The sequence below is a fragment of the Citrus sinensis genome, chromosome 5 (genome assembly GCF_022201045.2).
Source record: "Citrus sinensis cultivar Valencia sweet orange chromosome 5, DVS_A1.0, whole genome shotgun sequence".
In the NCBI taxonomy this organism is placed as follows: domain Eukaryota; kingdom Viridiplantae; phylum Streptophyta; class Magnoliopsida; order Sapindales; family Rutaceae; genus Citrus; species Citrus sinensis.
Window position 1 is genome coordinate 7,686,392 of NC_068560.1, and position 24,927 is coordinate 7,711,318.

At 31.5% G+C, this 24,927-nt stretch overlaps 2 protein-coding genes across 36 annotated transcripts in view; one reads left to right on the plus strand and one right to left on the minus strand.

Annotated features, from left to right (window-relative positions):
* Window positions 1-287: 287 nt before the first annotated feature.
* LOC102626181 (putative F-box protein PP2-B12) overlaps window positions 288-24,927 on the minus strand; it is a 63,691-nt gene continuing 39,051 nt past the window's right edge. For 9 of the 35 annotated variants that reach the window (XM_052440611.1, XM_052440608.1, XM_052440605.1 and 6 more), the window contains 6 exons: window positions 5,045-5,095; window positions 3,241-3,310; window positions 2,545-2,606; window positions 2,219-2,288; window positions 1,507-1,568; window positions 288-1,117 (listed from right to left, as the gene is read on the minus strand). In XM_052440611.1, the coding sequence (XP_052296571.1) occupies window positions 371-1,117; window positions 1,507-1,568; window positions 2,219-2,288; window positions 2,545-2,606; window positions 3,241-3,310; window positions 5,045-5,095 (1,062 nt within the window). In that variant the 3' untranslated portion in view covers window positions 288-370. Of the gene's footprint in view, window positions 1,118-1,506; window positions 1,569-2,218; window positions 2,289-2,544; window positions 2,607-3,240; window positions 3,311-5,044; window positions 5,096-5,174; window positions 5,247-5,354; window positions 5,426-6,105; window positions 6,158-6,256; window positions 6,277-6,913; window positions 6,984-7,106; window positions 7,246-7,319; window positions 7,648-24,927 lie in introns of those variants that run through there. The other 26 variants (XM_052440610.1, XM_052440606.1, XM_052440603.1 and 23 more) reach the window with 18 other exon arrangements.
* LOC102615977 (tetrahydroberberine oxidase-like) overlaps window positions 21,643-24,927 on the plus strand; it is a 57,269-nt gene continuing 53,984 nt past the window's right edge. The window contains exons 1-2 of the mRNA XM_052440578.1: window positions 21,643-22,298; window positions 22,716-23,598. Of these exons, the coding sequence (XP_052296538.1) occupies window positions 21,662-22,298; window positions 22,716-23,598 (1,520 nt within the window). The 5' untranslated portion in view covers window positions 21,643-21,661. The remainder of the gene's footprint in view (window positions 22,299-22,715; window positions 23,599-24,927) is intronic.

Here is a 24,927-nt window from a genome sequence, read left to right on the forward strand (position 1 = left end):
AGTTTAGTCCGAGTACGTATATTTTTACTATAGCGCAAAAATCTGTTGAACATTAATTCAGAAATCCACTCCTTTTAATAATTAATTTTTAGTATAAAGAATGAAATGTGCTGCATAACAGCTCGAACTCACACCCTTAAATTGAGTTTGATGGTGAAAATACTATTGGATTACAATCCCCAGTAGCCGTGGATCCTGGGTTTTGATTTTTCTTGTTTCCAAGCGAAAATTAAAACATTTTAGCATATCATCTTACCCCCCCCCCCCCCCAAAAAAAAAACGCTGGATTTATGGGTAATTTGCTTTTGTTATGCTCATCTAAAAATCTCTTGAATACAACATAAACATCAGAGCATTGAAATAATTGCATTTACCTGCCATATTCAGGCCTAACCTCAATACCTTGGAAAATAATAGTGCCACGCTTAGATAAGGGTTCTGGTTCGGACAGCCTACAAACTACTGTTCCTTCATCTCCATTTTCAATAGAGAACTCACCCATCTTAATCTCTATCCACCTATTTCCTCGGTCTTGAGATAGTTGAGGATCAAGAAACTCTCTACGCTTTTTGCCATTATGGCTTCCCTCAAAATAGACTTCAAAATCTATAGGACTAGTTTCAGGCCCTTCTCTGAATTCCGCAAACTTGAACACAAAGTAAGCGGCATAATTGGTTTTGGGTGAAAAAATTGTTGTACCAAATCTTGCTTCGATTTCTAAACTCGACATAAGCTTAAGTTCAATCACTTCAGGAAACCTAGATCCAGCTGATGAAGGAATCATTTCGCAATCTCGGTGTGAAATTCCCGAATTTTCATAAATCCATTTTGCACCAGCCATGTAACATTTTTTACCACTCTCTTGCTCTAGCCCAAAGCTCGCGGTATTATTGTCGAAGAGGATGGGGTTGCGACATAGATGAAAATAAAGATCCTTCTTCTTCTTGTCGATCAAAGATGAGTTCGAAATGAACCCTTCGTAATCGGACGGCAAAAACTTCTCCCATACGGAATCTGAATCCGCAGCCGATCTGAAGGCGGGACATACCAGTGCCAACCTACTTGCAGCGCGAGGTGTCGTAAGAGAAATGATGAGCGAAATGCACTTTGCAGGTAGCTGCACAAATGTAAGACAATGTACTGAATTTATCTCAAAATACAACACAAAGAGCACTACAACAGTGTCCGAAAATTATACCCGACTGGACAAAATCAAAAATAATTTTCAAGCAAAATATTTTTTTTTTCTATCCCAAACTTTGATCCTAAATGATGTAGTATTTGTTTGGATAGTGAGATATTATAACTAATTTACTTGGGACCTATAAGATTTATCAACTATTTTGATGAATCATACATCACATGCCCAATTATTTTTGGATAAAATTTTGGGATATTTATTACTACTAACCAATCTGAAAATCAAAAATAGATTTAATCATAGTGGTAAAAATTTGTAAATGACATGTATCTAATATCAATAATAGAAAGAGCTCAAATTCGTACATCTTCGAGTTTTTTCTTTTGATAAGTAAGAATCGAACCACTCTCACCAATCACCTCAGAACCTAGGAACCAAAAAGGAGAATAAGAAAAATGGGTTAAACAGAAAAAAAAGAAAAAATTGAAATATCAAGATATATAAATTAAAGCAGTAATATTGTGCTTATTCACTTTGGATGCTCAATTGAGACACTTACTGATATAGTAGTAGGTTAATAATTGATAATAAAATTAATTAATACCGTATACATAATATTAAATAATTGGTGACACATCAATAGATATCCTAACTAAGTATTCAAATTCAGTGGAAGCAAAGACTTAGTTCATATAGTAAGAGCATTGTCTTCTTAGGGCCAAGTACTAAGTTCGAGCCTTAGTAGGGGAAATGAGGTGAAATACAGTGATCCTCACCCAAAAAAAAAAAAAAAAAAGTTACCCTAACTAAGCACGGTATTATACAAACTCTTTCAAAATCGAAGCTAGATTTTTTTCCTACTTTTTGTTCCGTCAAGTAGCATCACTCTGAATTAAATCAGCATACATATTAGTTTGTGATTTAATTTTTCATTCTTACATATATGGATATTTTTATTATATTTTCTAGTGAAGGTGCTGACATTATGTTTAACTTAGGATTAAAATAAATTAAAAAATAAACCTGCATAGTGAGAAAACATGAGATTAGTTATGAAAGAAAAATATATATATTGACCTGGCCAAATGTATTCTTTTCGCTTAAGCCTTTGCCGTCCTGGCTTAGTTTTCTGGCCGTAAGAGCTCATCTAAGAAGAAGAAAATAGAAAAAAAAAAAAAAAAGATTAAAACAAAAAGACAAAAAGATTAAAAAAAAAAGACAGATTTTGAAATGAATATTTGTTTCTTTTCCAAGTTTATTGAACTGGCAAAATGATTGTTTTTTTTTTCGGTGTCTAATCAGAAATAAAATAATCGAAAAAATTAAATAAATCCCAGTGCCGAAAAAGTGAAAAATGACACGTATGCATATAATGTCGTATGGAAAAGAGGTCACGTCCCTACATTGTTGGTCCCAGAATCCACAGGAACCGAATCTTGAACATCGTCAACAATCACCTCAGAGCCTAGAAACCGAAAAGGAGACCGCATGAGTAAAAACAGAAGGACCAAGACAAATTTTGGTTGATTACAGCCTTCGTGCACGTCTCCATTCACAAACAGCTAACTCAGAATTTAATTATTAATTACTTTAATTAGAAGTTGAAATCATTAATGGTATTTTTTTAAATGGTTTTTAATTAATATTCTTTAACTGACTGCATGAGTTTAAATTTTAAAAGAAGTATAGACTAAAAATAAATTTTATCTTTATCCACCCTTACCTTTTAAAAATAATAATAATAACAAAAGAATCAGTAAAGGTAGTTTGGTCTCTTTCTAAACTCACTAAAATTCTCAGTCACTTTTTTTCACTCAAAGTAGCATTTGTCATCATAATCCATTAAATAAATATACATAAGAGTTTGTGATTTTTTTATCACTATTAAAAAACACTTAGCTACTACTTAATTAAGTCTGCATTAAAGTAAAATGATGGCAGAACTCTATATACACACACATACATACACACACACAAAATAATAAATTCAAATATTAGACCATAATAAAATGAAACTAAGAATGGGAAAAGATATGATTAATTAGAAAAGGGAAAACAAAAAAGAAAGGAAATAATAAAAGGAAAAAAAACGAATTGACCTGGCCAAATGTTTCCGTTTCGCTGAAGCCTTTGTCGTCGTGGCCTAATTTCTTGGTTGATAGAGCTTGTCTAAGAACAAAAGAGTTTAAAAGAATAAAAAAAATGACATGAGCTTGGAGGTAATCAGATCCTTTTGCAATTGATGTAAGATATATTACAATGTAACCTAGCATATTTAACTATCAAAATTATATTTTTTAGGACCTAATAGGAGAAATGGATAGTTATATCCAAGGTTTTGGAAATAAACATGTAGATGCTCACGCTTTTAGAAAAGAACACTAAGTTATTTTTTTACCATAATACTCTTTGAATATAGTTGACGAATAATATTAAAATATTTGTAGTATCTAAAATAATTTTGAATATATAAAAGTATTATATTTATTGAATAATATATTTGTATTTATTACAGACATTTTATATAAATCTTTGGATTAAATATATTTTACAATTAGTAAAATATCTTACTTACTAATGGTGCTTAAATTATTAGGGACATTTTTCTACCAAAAGTTTTCTGGCATACCAAGTCAGCATTAAGGATTCGTGAAAACTGCATTTTACCACTTAATATTTATGCGGTTATTACTGTACCACTATTTCATTAAAAAATAAGTAAATATTTAACTGAATATAAGTTAAAATTCAATTTTGTCCCTAGAGTGTAAAAGACAATCTTGTCCTTTGAAAAAAAAAATAACAAACCCGAGTTGTGTTGTTTGGCTGCGTAGCTGTTTGATGGTATTTATGGTCATTAAGGCGGCGGTTCATGGTGTTGATTGCTGGGTTATGATGGCCAGTGTTTTCTAGTGGTGATGATCGAGGAAAAGAAGATGGATGGTTGCGGCAGCTGAGGCGGGTAGGACTTTAATGTGTTTCTGATTTTATTTTTTTTTCCCCCTTTTTTCTCTTCTTCTTCATTTCTCCGGCTTCTCTGTTTCTTCTTCATCTTTAAATTTCTCTCATTTTTCCTTTTCTTTTTCTTTCCCTCTTCGTTTATTCTTCTTTTTTTTTCCATAACTTTTTCCCCCTTTTTCTCTTCTTCTTCGTTTCTTCTGCTTTTCCATTTCTCCTTCATCTTCAGATTCTCAACTAAGAACTCCCTTCTTCAAATTCTCAGAGCATTTGCCTTTCTTCCTCTCTTCACTCTCAATTTCTTCAAATTGCCATTTAATTTTCATTTCGGGTTAGGATTTTTTTAATTTTTTTATTATTTAGCAGTTTATTTCATAATTGAGAACGATGCATATTGGTTTTAATGAAAAATTCCTTAAAGCCCTTATGACATCAGCAAATTTTTAACTATATTAACATTTTGGTGGTTAAAGGATTATAGCCTAAACATTAGGTAGTAAAATACAACTTTTAAGAAATCTTGATACTTACGTGATATATGAGAAAACTTCCAATGGAAAAATTAAAATATCCCAATTATTATTTTACATAATATTTAAAATAATTTAGATTTTAATATATTTGTTTAAACATTATGTTTCTATTTAGTATAAAATTTTATTTTGATATAATAAAAAATGTCTAATAGATTGTTAAGTATTAAAATATTTTTTAATATTAAAGTTATTTTAAAATGTATTTATTATTACATTTATTTTAAAATTATATTTTTATTTAGTCAATATTTTTTGAGTTAATAAAAATAAAAAATATTATGATATAAAAAAATATCTTGGGATTAGAAAATTTGGGGTCTATTTAATTATTTCTCCGACCTTAGGGATGTAAGTGTTCTTTTTCCTACCTAATAATTTAAAATAAAAATAAATTTAATCCTGGATCTACCTCGTCGCCAATCACTTCAAAGCCTTCACTAATTGAATTAGCAACTATTTCCTATAATAATAAAATAACAAATATAAGACAGTAATGAATTTTGTTTTGGATTGATGTTTGCAAATAATTTTGAACTGACCTTATTGTCATCAACAATTTCTTTTGCTTTATCCTTGACCTTGGATCCTGGGTATGGATTGTTTCCGCGAATCTGGTATATTATTAGAAAAAATAAATTTATATTATGAATTATAAAGAGAATTTTTTTCTTTTTTTAGGAGAATTTATATTTTGAATTATGAAGAGCACAAATCCCTACATCTTGAAGTTTTTTCTTAGTTTCCGTACCAATTGAAACATGACAACCGTCACCAATTACCTCTTCAGAACCTAGAAACCAAAAAGGAGAAAAAATGATAAATTAAACATAAAAGAATGAAAATATAGGAGGACAAATGTAAAAGGGTAAATATTTGTTTATAAAAAAATGTGAAAAAAGAAGAACAAAAAATAAAATTTTCTATTTTATAAAAAATAAAAAAAAATACTATCTCCAGACTTAGTCTCCAATTCGAAAATTTAAAAAAAAAAAAGCGAAACTCCAATGTACTGAAATATGAAAAAATAAAATTTTCAATACATTGGAGTTGTTTTTCTATTTATAAGAGTATTTTTATTTTAATAAAAAGAAAGAAATTTTATATATATATATATATATATAAATGTTCCAATCCAGAATTTTAAAGTGCGGAAAAGTACAATAAAGTTTTAAAACCATACGGTTTTAAAAGTTTAAAAATGTAAACTTTTAAAACCGTGCGGTTTTAAAATTTTCCCGGATTTTTTTGAACTTTCCTACATTTTAAAATTCTTAACCAGAAAACTACTATATATATATATATATATATATATATATATATATGTTTGTATGTATGTATGTATTTAACATATATAATGTTGTCAGGTTTGAGAACATCCAGATTTTACAAAATTCGAATTTAGAATAAAAATATTGTGATTAACGGGAAAAGGAAAAAAGGGAAAACAAAGAACACAATCTGAATCTTGACCTGGCCAAATTTTTTCCTTTCGTTGAAGCCTTTGCCGTCCTAGATTAGTTTTCTGGTTATCAGAGACTGTCTTAGAAGAAGAAAATAGAGAGAGAGAGAGAGAGAGAAACAAAAATTTTGATAGACTTTTGAGTCAACATTTGTTCCTTACCTCACCAATCACCTCATAACCTATAAACCAAAAAGGAGAGTGAGAAAAACTGATTAAACATACGGGATATAAAAAATAGAAAGACCAAGACATGTTTAGTTAATTACTGTCTTCATAAGTATCGGATCTTAAATAGTTAATTTAGAATTTTCTCGCTAGTGAGTTTAATTCAAAGTTTTCAAGCTAAATCAGGTATATATTTTAGTCTGCTTATAAACTCTTTCGATATCTTCGTCAGAGAAAGACTCCGAAAATTAAGATTGTGCTACTGGAACCCCTAAAAATTTTCTGAAAAACTCCATTTCTGAGTACACCTCACAAATTAATTTACAAATAAATTAATTTTAAACTTCAAATTAATTTTTTTTTTAGCCCTCCAACCCCTCAAAATTTAAGTTCTGATGCTCAATTAAAAAAACTACTTGGTGAAACCCTTGGGGGGTTGGGGCAATCTTTTAACAAAAAGAAATAAAATTTATTTATTAAAAGCTCAACCGAGTAAATAAGCTGTCGGCCGACTCACTAAAGGAAAAGAAAAACTATAAAATAAATAATAAAATAATGAATACAACTTAATCAACTAAAACAGCTAAAACAACGAGAAAAAGAAAGCATTAATTGTGAAAAAAGAGGCAAAAAAAAAAAAAAAGAATTGACCTGGCCATATTTGTCCATTACGCTGAAGCCTTTGTCTTCTTGGCCTAGTGTTCTGATTGTAAGAGTTTATCTAATAAGACAAAATTTATAGGGAATAATTCTCTTAAATTATACGGACCAAATTAGCGTTTACCTGAAATTATATGAGGTAAAAGGAAGGAGGGAATAAAAGTGAAAAAATAGAATCACTTACCAGTGGAGGTGATTGTTGGAACGGTTCTTGAATTTCTTTCGATTCTTCTCGTATTTGATTCATGATTTGCTTAATTAATTTCTCCATTCTTTACTTCCTCTGCCAAGTAATCAATCTTCAGCCTCAAATCTTCTGTTTCCTACGTGAATTAATTAAATGACATCCATAAATTATAGTCTATATATAATCAATGGATTGGAATTTTGTACTCACCTTGTTCTCAATTGAACCTACAGTGCCTTCTGCCTCATCACGAGCATAAGAATTATAAATTTATAATGAATATCGAAGCGCAAGAATAATGAAGAAAGCTTCTGAGAATGAAGCCGTTTGCTTTCCGTAGTTTGATTTGTCGTTTGATAATGAAAATGGTCAGCTGGAGTGATCAAATAAATTTATTGTGAAGAATTTTCATTATTCAATTTTTTTATTTTTTTTCCAAAAGAAAGAGAAAATTGTTGACCCAAGAAATCAGGTTGAATAGCCACGCGGGGTGGGGGGTGGTTTATATGAGGATAAGAATCTTGTGATGACACAACATTAGTAGTTGTCAATTCACATGCGCAATGTTATTACTTAAAACGGGTGATATTTCCACCCCATAACCCACCTTAATTTTAAAAAATTATTACAACAAGTGCACAATATTTTTTAAAAATTCAAATTAAGAAGAAATTTAAAAATTTAATCAATTAAATCCATATTCATTAATTATTTTTTTATGAGACTGTGTTTTTTTTTATTATATTTGATCAATAAGGTTGTTTTAATATAAATTAATATAATTATTCTAACCTCATAAGGTAAAAGTATCAAAAATATCTAAAAATTTACTTTAAATTTTAATAAATTTTTATTTAAAAAATTATATTTTAATGATGTATAAGTAGTACATTTTTAGTATGATTATTAATATTCCACTAAACTAACGATATGTAATTAGAGCATCTGGAGTATTGAAAATTATTAAATTTTATATAAAACATATTAGATTATAAAACATAAAACTAAATGCCTAAACCATTAGTTACAATAATATATATTTCTTAGGGTGATTTGGTTATTTTATATTATAAGGGTAAATTAGTTAAATCAACTTATTTTAAAGCAACCTTAAATTGTTAAAGATTGTAAAAGACAAAGTAAGAAAAAAATATCATAAGAATGATTTAATTAATTAATTATTCAAACTTATTATTAATTTGTAATTCTATAAAATAATGTGAACTTATTGTAATTATTTTATGAAGGTGGGGTGAATTTATAAAAAGGTGGGGTGGAAGTAGTGGGGTGGAAATATCCACACCCTACTTAAAATTTGACAAATGATAGCTATGCCCCTAAGGTTTAAGAAAATAGTCACAAAAAATCTCATGTTTTTACTAAGAGATACCAAAATCTTCTTTAAGCTATAATATCTTTCACAGTATTAAATTGTTTCCAATGTTTTATGAAAATAGAGATATAATATTAAAATAAATACAATAATATATACATTTTAAAATAATTTTAATATTAAAAAAGTACTTTAATATTTTATAATCTACTAGACATGTTTTATTATATTAAATTAAATTTTGTTATAAATGGAAACATAATAGTAAAATAAATATTATAAAAATTTGTATTATTTTGAATATTAGATAAAATATTTTATATAATGGTACGTGAGATATATTTTATTAATCGTAAAATATATTTAACAAATATTTATTTGGAATATTTAGAATAGATGCAAATATATTATTGAAATAAATATGATAATTTTTATTTTAAAATTATTTTAAATAGTAAAAATATTTTAGTATCATTAATCTACTAGACATAGAGATGGCAATAGGGAGAAGATCAACATACCTATACCCATCTCCGATACTCTACTTATGTTCCCATACCCTTTAAAATTAACTAAAAGGAGAGGATAGGGATTACTAAGGCTTTCTGATCACCAAATAATTAATTACTTTTATTTTTTAACTTAATTTAATCATATTAATGTAAAAGTATATAATCATGTTACCAACGTAGAAACATCAAAATAAACTAAAACAATTAAAATCATTTCATAAAACAAAGTCAATATCATTAAAATTACAAGATGATTATAAAATGAAGCAGAAGTAAAGCTTTATAGTTGAACAAATACATAAAAGTCTCATAGTATAAGTCATCAAAAAATTATCTTTGTCAATATTCAAGTGTTTATATTAGCTATTATTACGATATCTTTCATTTACATCCATTTTTAGAAGAAATTAAATAAAAAATTAAAAATTAAAAATTAGAATAGGAAAATGGGAGGGGATGGAGATTTCACCAAATCCCTGTCCCCTGCCCGAATGAGATATTTGGAAATAAATTATTCAAGTCCCATCCTCAAATAAGAAATTAGGTATAAAATTATCGTTATACCCTCCTTAAATGAAAAAAATCTCTTTGGACCCCATTCTTATGGGAATTTCTATCATCCCTAACGCAACAGATTAAATTATTTATATTTTATTGCATGTATCTATTGAAATTTTAAATTTAATTTTTTAAATTACTAATTCAAAGGGTTTTATGATCAAAAGGAGCCTTAATATTCCTTACTAAAAATTTAAGAGCCTCATCCTCAAATAAAAAATTAGGTATAAAATTGTCCTTATATTCTCCTCAAATGAGAAAAATCTCTTTGGACCCCGTCCTCGTGGAGATTTCTATCATCCCTAACTAAACAGACTAAATTATTTATATTTTATTGCTTATTTATTAAAATTTTAAATTTAAATTTTTAAATTGCTAATTCAAAGGATTTTATGGTCGAAAGAAGGCTTGATATCTCTTACTGAAAATTTAAAGGTCTCCATAACTATTTTCTCAAACTTTAAGGGTCTAATTGTGCTTTTCCCTTTAAAATTTTTTAAATTCTTCTCATCAACGACTTTTTGTTAACTAAAAGAAAATAGTAGGTCATGTCTTCAATTTCAATAGTCAACGAACAGCACCAACCATGTATTTGTCCGAGTTAATTTAATTTAATTTAATTGATGGCAAACACAAATTGTTGAATAAAAAGTGATTGATCACGTCTATTGAAAATAATAACTATTTTAGAATCATTATATTCAGAGGTATTAAAGTCAAAAGAGAGTTTAAAATATCATATAAAAAATTTAGGGTTTCTATGATCATGTCTTCAAATTTTGGGAATGCAACTATGCTTTTTCTTTTTAAAATTTTTTAAAAAAATTTCTCATCAACGACTTTTTGTTAATTAAAAGAAAATAATATGCCATGTTTTCAATAGTCAACAAACAATACCAACTATGTATTTGTTCGAGTTAACTTGCGTTGTATTATCTGCTATAGGCTATATAAAAGACACTTCTATGTTTGGTGAATCTTTATAATAATTTTATTTTGAACGAATGTAGCCGTAAATTAAAATATTTTAAAATGACTTTAGAGATCTGTCTAACTAACGTGACAAACGTATATTAATTACATTTTTCTTTTTTATATACTCCTCTCTGGAATTGTGAAGAAGGGAGTCAGCAGGGCAACTATGAGCTGCCTGATTAATTTTTTGTCGCTTAGAGAAAGTAATACTTTCTTTTTCAAGATTGGGAAAAATGCCATTTTTCCCCCACTGTTTTTAAATTTTACCATTTAGTTCTTACTGTTAGCCTTTAAAGTTTTTAGAAATATGCGATTGTGAGCTTGATGTCTAAATTATCTATTAAAAAACTCATCATAGGCACAAATTATTGATCACTTATTTTTAATCCATTTTTTGTAAGTGTAACTGGGGATGGTACAAGAGGCATGGGATCAAATTTCCCTCACATGTGTATGGATCACAAAAATATCATAAATATCTTTCCCATTCAACAGCATTACAAGCCAAAATGAAGGCATATATATATGTTGCAAGTATCATTGCCATTATTATGACATGTATATATTTCAAGTATCATTGCCAATTTGGTATCAAATAATAGTGGAAATCCTCAATTATAATGAATGAATATGTTCCTTTCATGTAATTTATAGTCTAGCATAAACTGGGGTTTTGAGCGTATCAATTGAATAAGACTGTATTTTACCTTTTTTCCCCCTATAATTCTCAAAAAATTTCACCATCGTGCACAGTCCTTCGAGTTGAAAAAATGATAAAATTTTGAAGCTGAGAAGATGACGGAATATTGTCTTAGATGAGCTTATGGGCTAAGGCGGCACAGGCCTTGGAGTTGGCCAGGGGTTGCCATGCCATGCCAAGCCCAGCCCAGCCCAGCCTTGCACAACCCTAACAAAATTTTAAATTACGTTAAAAAACCTTCACATATTGTCAAAAAAAAAAAAAAAAACCTTCACAACTAGGTACGTCATCCAGAATTTTTTTTTTTAATATAAACTGTTCGACCACTGTACTTCTGATTAGGTATATGAATTGTTTGATCATAAAAAATAAAAATTACTTATTTAGCTCATTTTCGATCCTCTCAAACATTTTACAGATTTCTCTATATCAGCTATGAACCAGCTCTCTATATTAGAGCACATAATGACAAATGCTGCTCAAAATACTAATCAACAGCACCCTCAGCTTATTATTCCATAGCTTGTCTTTTCCGCTTGACCTAATTCATGTCTCCTTAAAGAAAAAAAAACCTTCATCTTACAAATGGAAAAGCAAATGTAACAATTAAATTCTTGAAACAGATTAAATTCAAACTTCAATATATATATATACTATGTACTGTAATTTGGATTATTGCTCTAAATCATATTTTCCTTGGAATTAATTCCTTAGACTTTTCAGTCTTATTATTGATTCTATTTGCTCCTCAATGATAATATGCACGTTATCTTCAGTACTCATATGTTTATTAATTCTATACCCGCACTCTTCATATTACTAATCGATAGATGATAGCTATGCGCTCGTCCAAATACTTCTATTATATACGTACATCCTAATGCTTGGAAATCCACATATTACTGAAATTTACGATTGTTTAACACATTAAAAATTGTCTAATTACAGGGCTGGCTCTAAAGTACTACGGTCTTTGGCAAAATTTTATTATAAATCTCTTTAAATTCAACAATTTCAACACTCAAAAAAACATAAAAAAAAAACTCAAAATTCAATCAATCTTTAACTATATATTAAGAAAATATCCTTTTTACTTCCTTTAAAATCATTATTTCAAGAAAATATTTTTTTTCTTCAAAAGTTAGCCTATAAATGTTATAAACTAATAATTTTCTTCATAAAGAACGGCGCAAGAAATATTTTTAATATCAAATAATTAAGTTTTTTTTAAATCGAAAGATAAATAATTTAATTTTTTCTTGAAAAACTAATAATGAATGAACTAATGGCTAGATAATATTATTAATTATAGTTTTTTAACATTATGACAATTAAATTTATAAAGAATTTGTAAAAAAAAAATCTTAATTCTAGGGTAATTATTTATTAGAGAGGAGTAAAAAAATAGTTTTTTTTTTATGAGATTCTAAGCAATTGCCTGATTCTCTTACGCTTAAACTGCCAATAAATCTCATATTTGAAACGCATTGTTGTTGGGCCAGGGAAAGCTATACAAAATATATAAACGTTTGGGATATAGGTAAAAGATACAACATTAAAGTGTTTGGTAAACACTAGCTGCTGTAGATTGAAATGTATGTTTATATAATTTTTCACTTATATAATGAAAAATCAATTATATCTTTAACAATTTTATCAAAATTTTATTTACTATATATTATTAACTTTTGTTTCATAATTATAATTTTTTTCATAACAATTGTAGTTTAAAAATTAGAACACCTCAATTCTAAAAAAAAACCTTAGTGTAGTAGTGAAAATTATTCGTGACCCATATTTTTAATTTTTTGTTCATAGCAATCCCAATTTACTTTTGGTGGCGATAGTTTAAGGCAATAAGCCGAACTCATTTTCATGATAAAGACAGGCCTTAAGTGTTAGTGAATTGGATGAAGCTGGAGCAGAGCATGATGTTGCTGTATAGCTAGAGCAGAGCATGCTATTGCTGTGTAGCTGGTTGTAGCATATCAACTCACTGAGCTGACCTGTCAAAGTTAGTTAGCTGGTTGAGCTGATGTGTAAAATTAGTTATGCAGCAAATGGTTATGTGATGTAACAAACTCGTGTGTGTGGAGCAGGTTGTAGCTTAGTATAAATGTCAATCTGTATTCATTAAGTTCATTAACTTGAAAATAATAAAAGGTTCTACAGAGTTCTCTTTCATTTTCTTTTATTTTCTTGCTTGCCAAACACTATAGAACTAAGTTTTTTTCATGGTATCAGAGCCATAAATGGCAAATACAATTCAAAACAACAACTCTTTTAGTTTTGTTACGCCTGTAAAGCTAGATCAAAACAATTATATTTTGTGGCGCACACAAGTTCTAGCTTCGATCAAAGGGAATGGTTTGGAAAGTTTTATCAATGGTGATCGAGAATGTTCTGAACATTTTATTTCTTCTAGCAACAACAATGGAGCTGAAATTTTAACTGAATCTGGATCCAGATCTGTTAATCCAGAGTTCATAGCTTGGATGAAGGCTGATCAACTTCTGCTGAGTTGGATGATGTCATCGATACAGCAAAATCAGCTTGCTACTGTGATTGACTCAACAACCTCAAAACAGCTTTGGGAGACTCTTGCTAGTATGTTTATCTCTCAATCACAAGCTAGAATTCAAACACTTAGAATGCAGATTCAAACTATTAAGAAAGGTGCAATGCATATGTCTGATTACTTTGTAAAAGTAAAACGTATAGCTGATACTTTAGCTCTAGCTGGAAAACCTGTTGAGTTAAATGATCTTGTGATGCATGTATTAACTGGTCTTGATTCATCAGATTATGAATCTTTAGTCACTGCTGTGTTAGCTCGAGGTGAAAAAATAACATTAGATGAACTATATTCTTTGCTGTTGAATCATGAAAATAGAGTTGAGCAAAAGAAAGGAAAAATTGCTGGTGATGTGATGCATAACATGACAGCAAATATTGTTCAGAAGAACTCATATGCTGGAAAGAATAATGGAAATTTTTAGAAACAGTATGGAAATAACTCTGGAGGTGGTAACAATTCTGGATATGGAGGTTTTAATGGATATGGATATGGTCAGTTTAACAATGGTAGTAGTTCCTCTGAAGTTGTTTGCCAAATTTGCTTTATACCTGGTCATGCAGCCTATAGATACAGAAATAGGTTCAACTCATCTTTTGTTCCACAGAGGAATCATGGTAGAGGTAATATGAATGGTGGCAGAGGTTTTAATCAAGGGCAATATGGTAGAGGAAGAGCCTTTAATGGTAATAGTGGAAGAGGTTTTGGAGGTTTTGGTTCAAATGCTGGGTTTGGACAAAATGTTGGTTTTGGTAATGCTCCCAGGGGTTTTGGCTATCAAGGAAATATAGTATATCCAGAGAGCAACCCATCTGCTTATTACTCATTCACCCCTGGATCATCTAATTTTGTTTCTGGTCAAGGATTTAATAATCTTGGACAATCAAGTGCTTCTTCTTCCTCAGCTATGTCTTCTTCACTTCCACCAGAACACATTGAAGATCCTTCCTGGTATATTGATAGTGGAGCAACAAACCGCATTACAAATGATCTAGGTAAGCTTCTGGATTCAAAAGCTTATACTGGTACTGAAAAGTTATTTGTTGGAGATGGAAATGCATTAGCCATTACACATGTAGGGTCAGTTGTGCTAAACACTTCAACTTCTCAATCTTTATTTCTTAACCATGTTCTTCATGTCCCTTTTATTACTAAGAATTTGCTTAGCATCTCAAAATTATTGGCTGACAATCCAGTTACTGTTGAATTTCTTGGTGATTTGTGTGTTATAAAGGCCAGGAACACAGGGAAAATTTTACTTGAAGGTGTTGCTAAAGGTGGCTTGTATAGAGTCTCTTCACATGCTGCTGCTCATTCAGTCTTTCTCAGTTCAGTTGGTCAAAACAAAATTCAGTCTCTTTTTGCTTGTTCTCCTGTTTTTAATTCTGCTCAGCTCTCTACTGTTAGTTCTTGTGAGTTGAATAAAAAGTCATGTCTGTCAGTTGTTGCAAAGGGTTCTATTAATGTAAATCTTCTTCATAGAAGATTAGGACACCCAGCATCTTATACTCTCAAAACCATTCTCAAAGCTTGTAACAACTCTACTGTTTTTAATAAAGTTGACAGTTTGAAATTTTGTTCAGCATGTCAATATGGGAAAAATCACATGCTGCATTTTAATTCAGTAGAAACAAAAACTTCAGCACCTTTACAACTGATATATGCAGACCTTTGGGGCCCCTCTCATGTTTGTTCTACCCAAGGATATAATTACTACTTGTCAATCCTAGATGATTACAGTAGGTTTACCTGGATATTTCCCTTGTCAGCAAAATCTGATGCTCTTGAAGTTTTTATCAATTTCAAAACATTCATTGAAAAGCATCTTCAACTTTCTATCAAAACTGTCCAAACTGACTGGGGAGGGGAGGGGAGTTCAGAACCTTTTCATCATTACTCACTAATTCTGGTATCCATTTTCGACATCCTTGTCCCCACATTCATCATCAAAATGGCAAAATTGAGAGGAAACATAGACACATAGTTGATGTAAGGCTGACTTTATTAGCTCAAGCACATTTACCACTCAAATTTTGGTGGAATGCATTCCATACAGCTGTCTATTTGATAAACAGACTTCCAACTCCAGTTCTAAACAGTATTTCTCCTTTTCAAAAGTTGTTTCATTCCCCACCAGATTATTCAACACTTAAAATTTTCGGTTGTGCTTGTTATCCAACACTCAGACCATACAATAGACATAAGTTTGATTTCAGAACAGCTAGATGTATTTTCATTGGCTACAGTTCACAACACAAGGGGTATCAGTGTCTTCACTCTTCTGGGAGGGTGTATATTTCAAATCATGTAACCTTTGATGAAAGTTCTTTTCCTTATGAGTCAGGAGCAGATTTTTCTTCAGTCTCTTCAAGCTGTCAGTCATCCACACATTCTGAGTCTTCTTTTAGTTCTTCTACTCCTTCTGTTACTCAGTTACAAGTACCTTTAGCAGCATCATCAGAACATCATCTTAATGATCCTCAGTTAAATGCTTCTATTTCCTTCCCAAATTCTACTCCAGTTTACTTTTCTGATAATTTCAATTCCACTTCTTCTTCTTCTCATTCTTCACCATCCCATCATTCACCTCCACATACTTTGTCACAACCTGCCTCATCTGGTCATCCAATGATAACCAGGTCAAAAGCAAGCATCTTCAAGCCCAAGGTTTATTTGTCAGCTTTATTAGCCCAGAAATCATAACCAACTTCTGTTTCCAAAGCACTTTCTGATCCTATGTGGTATAAAGCTATGCAAGAAGAGTATCTAGCTCTTAAAACCAATCACACCTGGGATTTAGTCTTACCTGCTACTCCAGTGAAGATAGTTGGCAGCAAGTGGGTATTTCGAGTCAAGTATAACTCAGATGGTTCAGTTTCAAGGTATAAAGCCAGGCTTGTGGCTAAAGGGTTTCATCAGACACATGGGATTGACTACACAGAAACTTTCAGTCCAGTGGTTAAGTCTTCCACTGTTAGAGTTATTCTAAGCTTAGCAATTTTGAATCACTGGGTTGTAAGGCAGGTGGATGTTAACAATGCCTTTCTAAATGGCATATTAATTGAGGATGTGTACATGGCTCAACCTCAAGGTTTTGTTGATTCAACTAAACCTACTCATGTTTGCAAGCTAAATAAGGCTTTGTATGGCTTAAAACAGGCTCCTAGAGCCTGGTTTGATAGGTTTAAGGGTGCAATGATTTCCCAGTGGCATTTTCAGCATTCAAGGTCTGATAACTCTCTCTTTTATGCCTGGAACAATGGTCATCTAACTATTGTTTTGGTTTATGTTGATGATATTATCATCACTGGTTCCAGTCCATCCATAGTTCAACAACTTATCCAGAATATGCATCAAGCTTTTGCTTTAAAAGACCTGGGGGAACTTCATTATTTTCTGGGGATTGAAGTCAGCAAATCTTCCCAAGGGGTTTCCTTGACACAAGCAAAGTACATTGCTGATATTCTGGACAAACATGGCATGACAGACTGCAGTCCTGTGCCCACTCCAATGTCTACAGGTTTTTATCTCACCAAAGCCTCAGGAGAGCCACTTGAAAATGTTTCTCAATATCGAAGTGTTACAGGAGCTCTTCAATATGTTACTCTTACCAGACCTGACATTGCTTTCTCTGTAAACAAGTTAAGTCAATTTCTTTCCAGTCCTAGAACTCAACATTGGGAAGCATGTAAAAGGTTATTGAGGTACTTAAAAGGCACTATCCATATGGGGCTGCATTTCTCCAATCAAGGAGCTCTGTAATTGCATTGTTTTTCAGATTCTGATTGGGCCTGTGATCATGATGATAGGAAGTCAGTGGCTGGCTTTGCTGTTTATCTAGGTCCTAATCTTGTTTCCTGGTCATCAAAGAAACAAGCTGTTGTTTCCAGATCCAGCACAGAAGCTGAGTATAGATCTCTTGCTCATGCTGCTTCAGAGGTTACCTGGATCAAATCCTTACTTGGTGAACTTAGTATCAAATTAAGCTCTACTCCTATGATGTGGTGTGATAATCAAGGGGCCATTGCTTTAGCTTATAATCCAGTTTATCATGCTAAGACTAAGCATGTTGAATTGGATATACATTTCATCCGAGATAAGGTCACTGCTAAAGAAGTTGCAGTATGCTATGTGCCTAGTCAAGATCAAACAGCAGATGTGTTGACTAAGGCTCTTACTTTCAAACAATTCAGTTACTTCAGAGACAAGCTGAATGTTCATCCTAAACATTTCAGCTTGAGGGGGGATGTTAGTGAATTGGATGAAGCTGGAGCAGAGCATGATGTTGCTGTATAGCTAGAGCAGAGCATGCTGTTGCTGTGTAGCTGGTTGTAGCATATCAACTCACTGAGCTGACCTGTCAAAGTTAGTTAGCTGGTTGAGCTGATGTGTAAAATTAGTTATGCAGCAAATGGTTATGTGATGTAACAAACTCGTGTGTGTGGAGCAGGTTGTAGCTTAGTATAAATGTCAATCTGTATTCATTAAGTTCATTAACTTGAAAATAATAAAAGGTTCTACAGAGTTCTCTTTCATTTTCTTTTATTTTCTTGCTTGCCAAACACTATAGAACTAAGTTTCTTTCAAAGATTGTTGGGAAATGGGTGATCAAACAACTTCAAATAAAATAGAAAGCCCAGCAAGCCAACAAACATCAACCCAAACGAACAACAAATTGAGTAATCTAGAAAAGTTTGGAATCGCAGGCCGAAGTGAATTCTCCCACTCAAGTTACACAAAATGCATGTGCTTTCATGTCAGCTGAGTTGGGCTTCGAAACATTTCACTAACCATCTTAACCTAGTATGTGGTGAGATGGATCATGTTCGTGTCCATTCATAAAATAAGTCATCGACTAAATGCTTAATTTTTGAGTAAAGGACACTGAGACACTATGGATGGCAAATTGATGGTCGGTTGGGCGTTTCCAAGCCCAGGCCCTCTAACTGCCTAAGTTCAGATAGGCTTAAGCATGGATCAGGCTTATTGTAGGCTTGAAATGGTTGCAAATTGATGAACAAAAGGTAATTAAGTGAAAAATGTCAAAGACAGTAAGTTTAAATAATAGCATTATATAACAAAGCAACTCTATGTTCATGTGTCTGGAAATTGAATGCAAACTGTGGAATAAGCATCTTTACGAGATATAGGGGGCTGTTGAGGTGGACAAAATCGGTGCAAATCATAGGTGTGCATGAGTGAGTGTGAAAGTGTGCATGCGTGAGTTTATTGTTATAATTTTAAGATTTTTGAGTCATCATTAATTTTAGGAATTAGAGATTTACGATTTTTAAATTTTTCTATTAATTTTTTTAATTCCTTAGATTTTAATTTATAAATTTAAATTCAGTTATTTAATATATATATATATATATAGATAGAGAGAGGGGGGGGGGGGGGGGGGGGGGGGGGGCTAGCTTGAGTTTTTTTATTCTTAAGTCTTTATCCTGAACCTGACATAAAGGGTCGGCCCGATCCAGACTTTTTTACCAACCCTAGGTAACACTCCTGCACTAAAAGCCACGAGTACTATTCAGTCATTTACTTCAATCCAATGTTATCGTGTTCATTTGTGTGTAATGCTCTATTCTTAATCAAGTTCTTATAGTCATAAAAAAATTGCAAGAAAATATAGACTTGGAGATTGCTTCTAATTCCTAATTTAGAGTATACTGGACCGAAACAATGGTTTGGCATTTAAGATTTTAATCACAAAGAAACATGTGTTTTCTTATTTATTTTTTTTTTTGGAGGGAGAAAAATGATATTTAGAAGAAGGATGATTTATTTTTTGAATTAAAAATCCAGTGTTAATAGTAATAATTTTTTGAAATTAGATAATGGGGTGTACAAAAGGTGGGATTTTAAGAGGATATCAGAGGAGTGACAGTAGCACCACTCTCATAGGTCTATTTCAAATCTGGTACTGAAAATTGGTGTCTCGAAGGTTAACATAAAAGTGGTCGGGTGCTACACTTCTCAATTCTTAGGTGTTTTTGTGACGTTTCTTGAAATCTTAGTATTTACTTAAATTTTAGTGAAAAGTTAGGCGGTTACATGAATTTTTTTTATTTAAAAAAGGTAGAGTTTTGCATGTAAGTAACCAATTTACCCTTGTGATACGTTGTAATGGTGGTTATTGTAAAAATAATTAAGTAATACATCTGTCAAATAATAGGTGGCTTTGTGTTTTTTTCTTGACCAAAAGTTTGGTTGTCATACAATAATTTTCCATAAGCGCATAACACTTACTAAACCACAATATTTTGTTTTAAAATCGATTGCAAGTTGACAACGGATTTAGGTATTTAATCTAAAAGATTAGTATTTCGGACATAGTAAGAATCTAAATAAATTCCTTTAATTGATTAATGTGAAATACAACTCCATACACACACACACACACGCACGCACACACATATATGTAGGAAAATTTTTCAATCCGAAATCTTGTTTACAACATTAATCAAGGCCACAAGAGTTGCTCAACCTTTTCACAATTTATGTAATTGTCTTGGACCTCTCTTAAAATCAAAGCTGATGTAGGACATTATTTTAGAATTCTAGAATTTTATTATTTTAGAATTTTCTATTCTAATTAGAGTCAATAATTTTATGTGTTTTAGTCCTTTATTTCTATGATAATTATGATTTAGTTTCCCTTTTAAAGTTAACTTAGAGAAGTAGATTTATTTTATTATAAATAGAGAGGCATTGTTATTGTTTTCATAACTTTAGCATCAATTATTCAATAAAACTGTTTTATAATTCCATTTGGAATTATCTATCAAAATCTCTCTTGTAGAGTCATTTGGATTAGAGCGTCATCTAATCTCGTTTCATGTTTAATTAAAAATCTCATTGAGTTGTTTGGATTAGAACGAGATCTAATCACGCTTCAATTAGTGTATAAATTAATCGTGTTGACTTAATCCTATCTAGAACGATACCTAGTGTTTCCTACTATATCAATTTGCTTCTGCTACACCGCTCCATCAATTGGTATAAGAGGACAACGCCTTTTCATAGAGTGACTAGTAAGATCAAGTAAAAGATAAAGCATGGAGAATTTTGAGTTTCAAGATCGATTGATGAGTAAGGTTGCAAGTTCAAGCTCAAAGATGCATTGATACTCTACTACAAGTTCTATCCTCCAAATAAACTCGAGGACGAGTTTCCTTTTAAGAGAAGGGGAATGATGTAGGATGTTATTTTAAGATTTTAGAATTTTTATTATTTTAGGATTTTCTATTTTAATTAAAGTCAATTATGGTATGTGTCTTAGTATTTTATTTCTATTATAATTACGATTTATTTTACCTTTTAAAGTCAACTTAGGGAAGTAGGTTCACTCTATTATAAATAGAGAGGTCTAATAATTGTTTCATAACTTCAGCTTCAATTATTTGATAAAACCTCTTTTTATAATTTCCTTTAGGATTATCTATCAAAATATCTCTTATAGAGTCGTTTGGATTAAAACAATATCTAATCATATTTCGATTAAAATATAATTAATTGTGTTGGCTCTGGCCAGTGCTAGAACAATATCTAGTACTCATCTGCCCTATCAATTTCGCTTCTGCTACCATGTTCCATCAAAGGCCCCATCTTAATATTCTTTCCTACTAAAAACTATTTTATATTTACTTTACTATTTAAAAAGTAAAAAATCCGTTAATAATCTTGTACCTAAAAACATAAATCTTTTAAACATTAATCAATATCATTATTAACTTTCACTTTCAAAAGAAAAGGTCAAATTTTGAAATTTCGTTCAAGCCGTAAAATTCAATTTGAGCCAGCCCGAAACTAGGTGGCACTCGCTATCATTGACTGGTTGTGTTTATACACACACACATATACATACCACCTCTGATCTTAGTAACACTGCAAGAAATGAAGCCGCATCACTCTTTCTTTTGCCCAAAAATTCTCCCAGTTACTTTTATTCTTCTATTATCATTTTTTGGGGAGAGTTTAGCTGAAAATCATGAAAATTTTCTTAAATGTCTTTCTCTACAATCCGACACCATCTCTAAAGTGATTTACACCCAAAACAACTCTTCATATTCATCAGTATTGGAGTCTTCGATACAAAATCTTGTATACTCAGCGCCCACGAAACCAAAACCTCTATTCATCATCACTCCATTTCACGTATCCGAAATCCAAGCAACCGTTAAATGCTCCAAAAAATATGGCCAACAAATTAGAGTTCGAAGTGGAGGTCATGATCACGACGCTCTTTCTTCTGTTTCCTATGTTCCATTTATCATCGTCGATTTGATAAATTTTAGCGAAGTCAGTGTCGATGCAGAAGAAAAGACGGCATGGGTTCAATCTGGTGCTACCGTTGGCCAACTTAATTATAGAATTGCTGAGAAGAGTCAAAATCTGTTGGCCTTTCCGGTCGGAACTTGCCCTACTGTGGGCGTTGGTGGACACTTAAGTGGTGGTGGCTTTGGTCCTTTGTTGCGTAAATACGGTGGTGCTGCAGATCATGTAGTTGATGCTCACATGATTGATGTCAAAGGTGAGAAATTTTAAAGAGCAACATCGAGAAAATAGTAGACACTGTCATTGTTATTTTAGTTCTTGCGTAAATTATCCAATCATTTTCAATATTTTCAAAAATTATCTAAAACACTATTATAGATTTTTTATTTTATTTTAGCCTAATTGTAATTCAATCTCCCTTGTGTGAATGGGGTTGAAATCCAAACCTTTTTGTTTTGAAAACAAAAGAAAAATAATACAATTAATTAGAATAATTTTGGACGGATTTATAAGCAATTATTTTATCAATCAATTATTATTATTATTTGTAAACCAAGGACTGAAATTAATTTTTAAGTTAAGAAATAGAAATAATATAATATGTTGACTTGTCTTCACTTCTATCATATATTGACTTGTCTTCATTTCTATCTTTGTATTTGATAATTTTCAGGTAGATTTCTTAATAGAGAATCAATGGGAGAAGATCTGTTTTGGGCCATTCGCGGAGGCGGAGGAGCTAGCTTTGGAATCATTGTTTCGTGGAAAATAAATCTAGTCGCTGTTCCATCAACTGTGACTGTATTTGCTATCCCAAGAACCTTGGAACAAAATGCAACAAAGCTGCTTAATAAATGGCAGTACATTGCAGATAGAGTCCCTGAAGATTTATTCATCTCACCCATCTTATTCAGAATGAATTCAACCATGGTCTCTATATTCACATCCTTATTTCTTGGTGGGATTGATAGGCTACTTCCATTGATGCAGGAGAGTTTCCCCGAGCTCGGTTTGACTAAACAAGACTGCAAAGAAATGAGCTTCATTGAATCTGTCGTCTATCTTGATGGATTCGCAATTAGAGAGTCAGCTAATGTGGATGTATTGCTCAGTAGGAATTTTCCCAAAACATCTTTCAAAGGAAAAGCAGACTATTTGACAGAGCCAATTCCTGAAGAAGCTTTTCAAGGAATTTATGATATATTTTTTGAAGAGGACGAGAAAACCATCGGCCTTCTACAATTTTTTCCTTCTGGTGGGAAAATGAGTGAGATTTCGGAGTCCGAAATTCCATACCCACATAGAGCTGGCAACATATACACACTTCTATACTTTGTGGACTGGGGACAAGACACAACTAATGAAGCATTTCAAAGGCATGATAATATGATAAAAAAGTTGTTCAATTATACAACTCCCTATGTAACCAAAAATCCTCGATCTGCATATATTAACTACAGAGATCTTGATATCGGAACAAATAACAACGAAGGTCCAATAAGTGTCGAAGAAGCCAGCGTTTGGGGCAAAAAATATTTCAAGAACAATTTCTACAGGTTGGTGCATGTGAAAACCATGGTCGATCCTGATAATTTCTTCAGAAATGAACAAAGCATTCCCCCTTTCCGCTTGGTGAAAGATGAATTGTGAGCAAGTCCAGAGCTTCCCTTAACAGACCATAATTTCGCTGCAGGGTCAGACACATATATCTGATTATTGTAATGCTAAATAATTCCTGTATTTTTATTTATTTATTTTATATATAGAAAGAGCTTTTGTAGCGTGTTTACTAGGTTCCTTGACTTCGTGTACCTTATCTTTTTATTATCAATAAAAAGATTTTCTCGCTCGGTCTAGATTTTGCTTTACACATATATCTGATTATTGCATCTGATTGTATTGTTAGACGATTTCTACTTTGTTGATTTGACAACTGTTTAAATATACATTTTTAGAGCTTTTGCAGCGTGTTTACTACGTTCCTTGACTACGTGTACCTTATCATTTTATTATTAATAAAGATTTTCTCGCTCCGTCTAGACTTTGCTTTCGGCGTTCCGGTGGGTCTGAGGCATCTGGTTGTATTGTTAAATAAATTCCACCTTGTTGATTTGACAACCGATTAAATATACATTTTTTTTCTCTTTGTTTCTGCAAATCAATTTTAAACGTTATAATCGCTTCATCGTCCTGATTTTTAATTAATTTTATTTCGCTAATCAGGGAATCTTTTAATTTTTTCCCCAAAAAAAATCGATTCTTAAAGAAAATAAAATATAAAAAATTTAATATAACCTTTACCAACACTCTATAATTCCTTCTTTTAAATTAAAAAAATTCTAACACTGGAAATTAACAAAAGCATCATCCCGTTGACTTCCGACGACTTGGAGGAAGACGAAAAATGGTAAGAAGTCATTGTCAGGTTAAGGGTCCCATTTTCATAATTTTCTTTTAGTTAGCAAGAAAACAAAACAATGTTAACATTGATTTACTTTACGAGTTCTGCTATTTGCCCCGGGTCAAACCTCGAAAGCAACAAACGAACGACGCCGTTTCAATCTCATTTTTTTTCCCTCTCATTCAACCTAAACGATGTCGTTTTGGAAAAGTTGTTACAGCCGAAATGGGTTTCTCTTTGTTTTCGCCTCACAGCCCCTGTCCCGTTCGTTTCAGCTTGTTTGAGGCAAAATCAACGGCCCCAACTCTCTCTCTCTTCGTTTTCTCTTCAGTCTCACTACAACCCCAAAATAACTCAAATTCGCAAAGTTATACAATCACTTCCACAACAGTTAATAATGAACCAAAAATATGCCCAAAAACTGCAATTCGTAAAGCTATACAATCACTTCACAGCAGTTAATAATGAACCAGAAATATGCCCA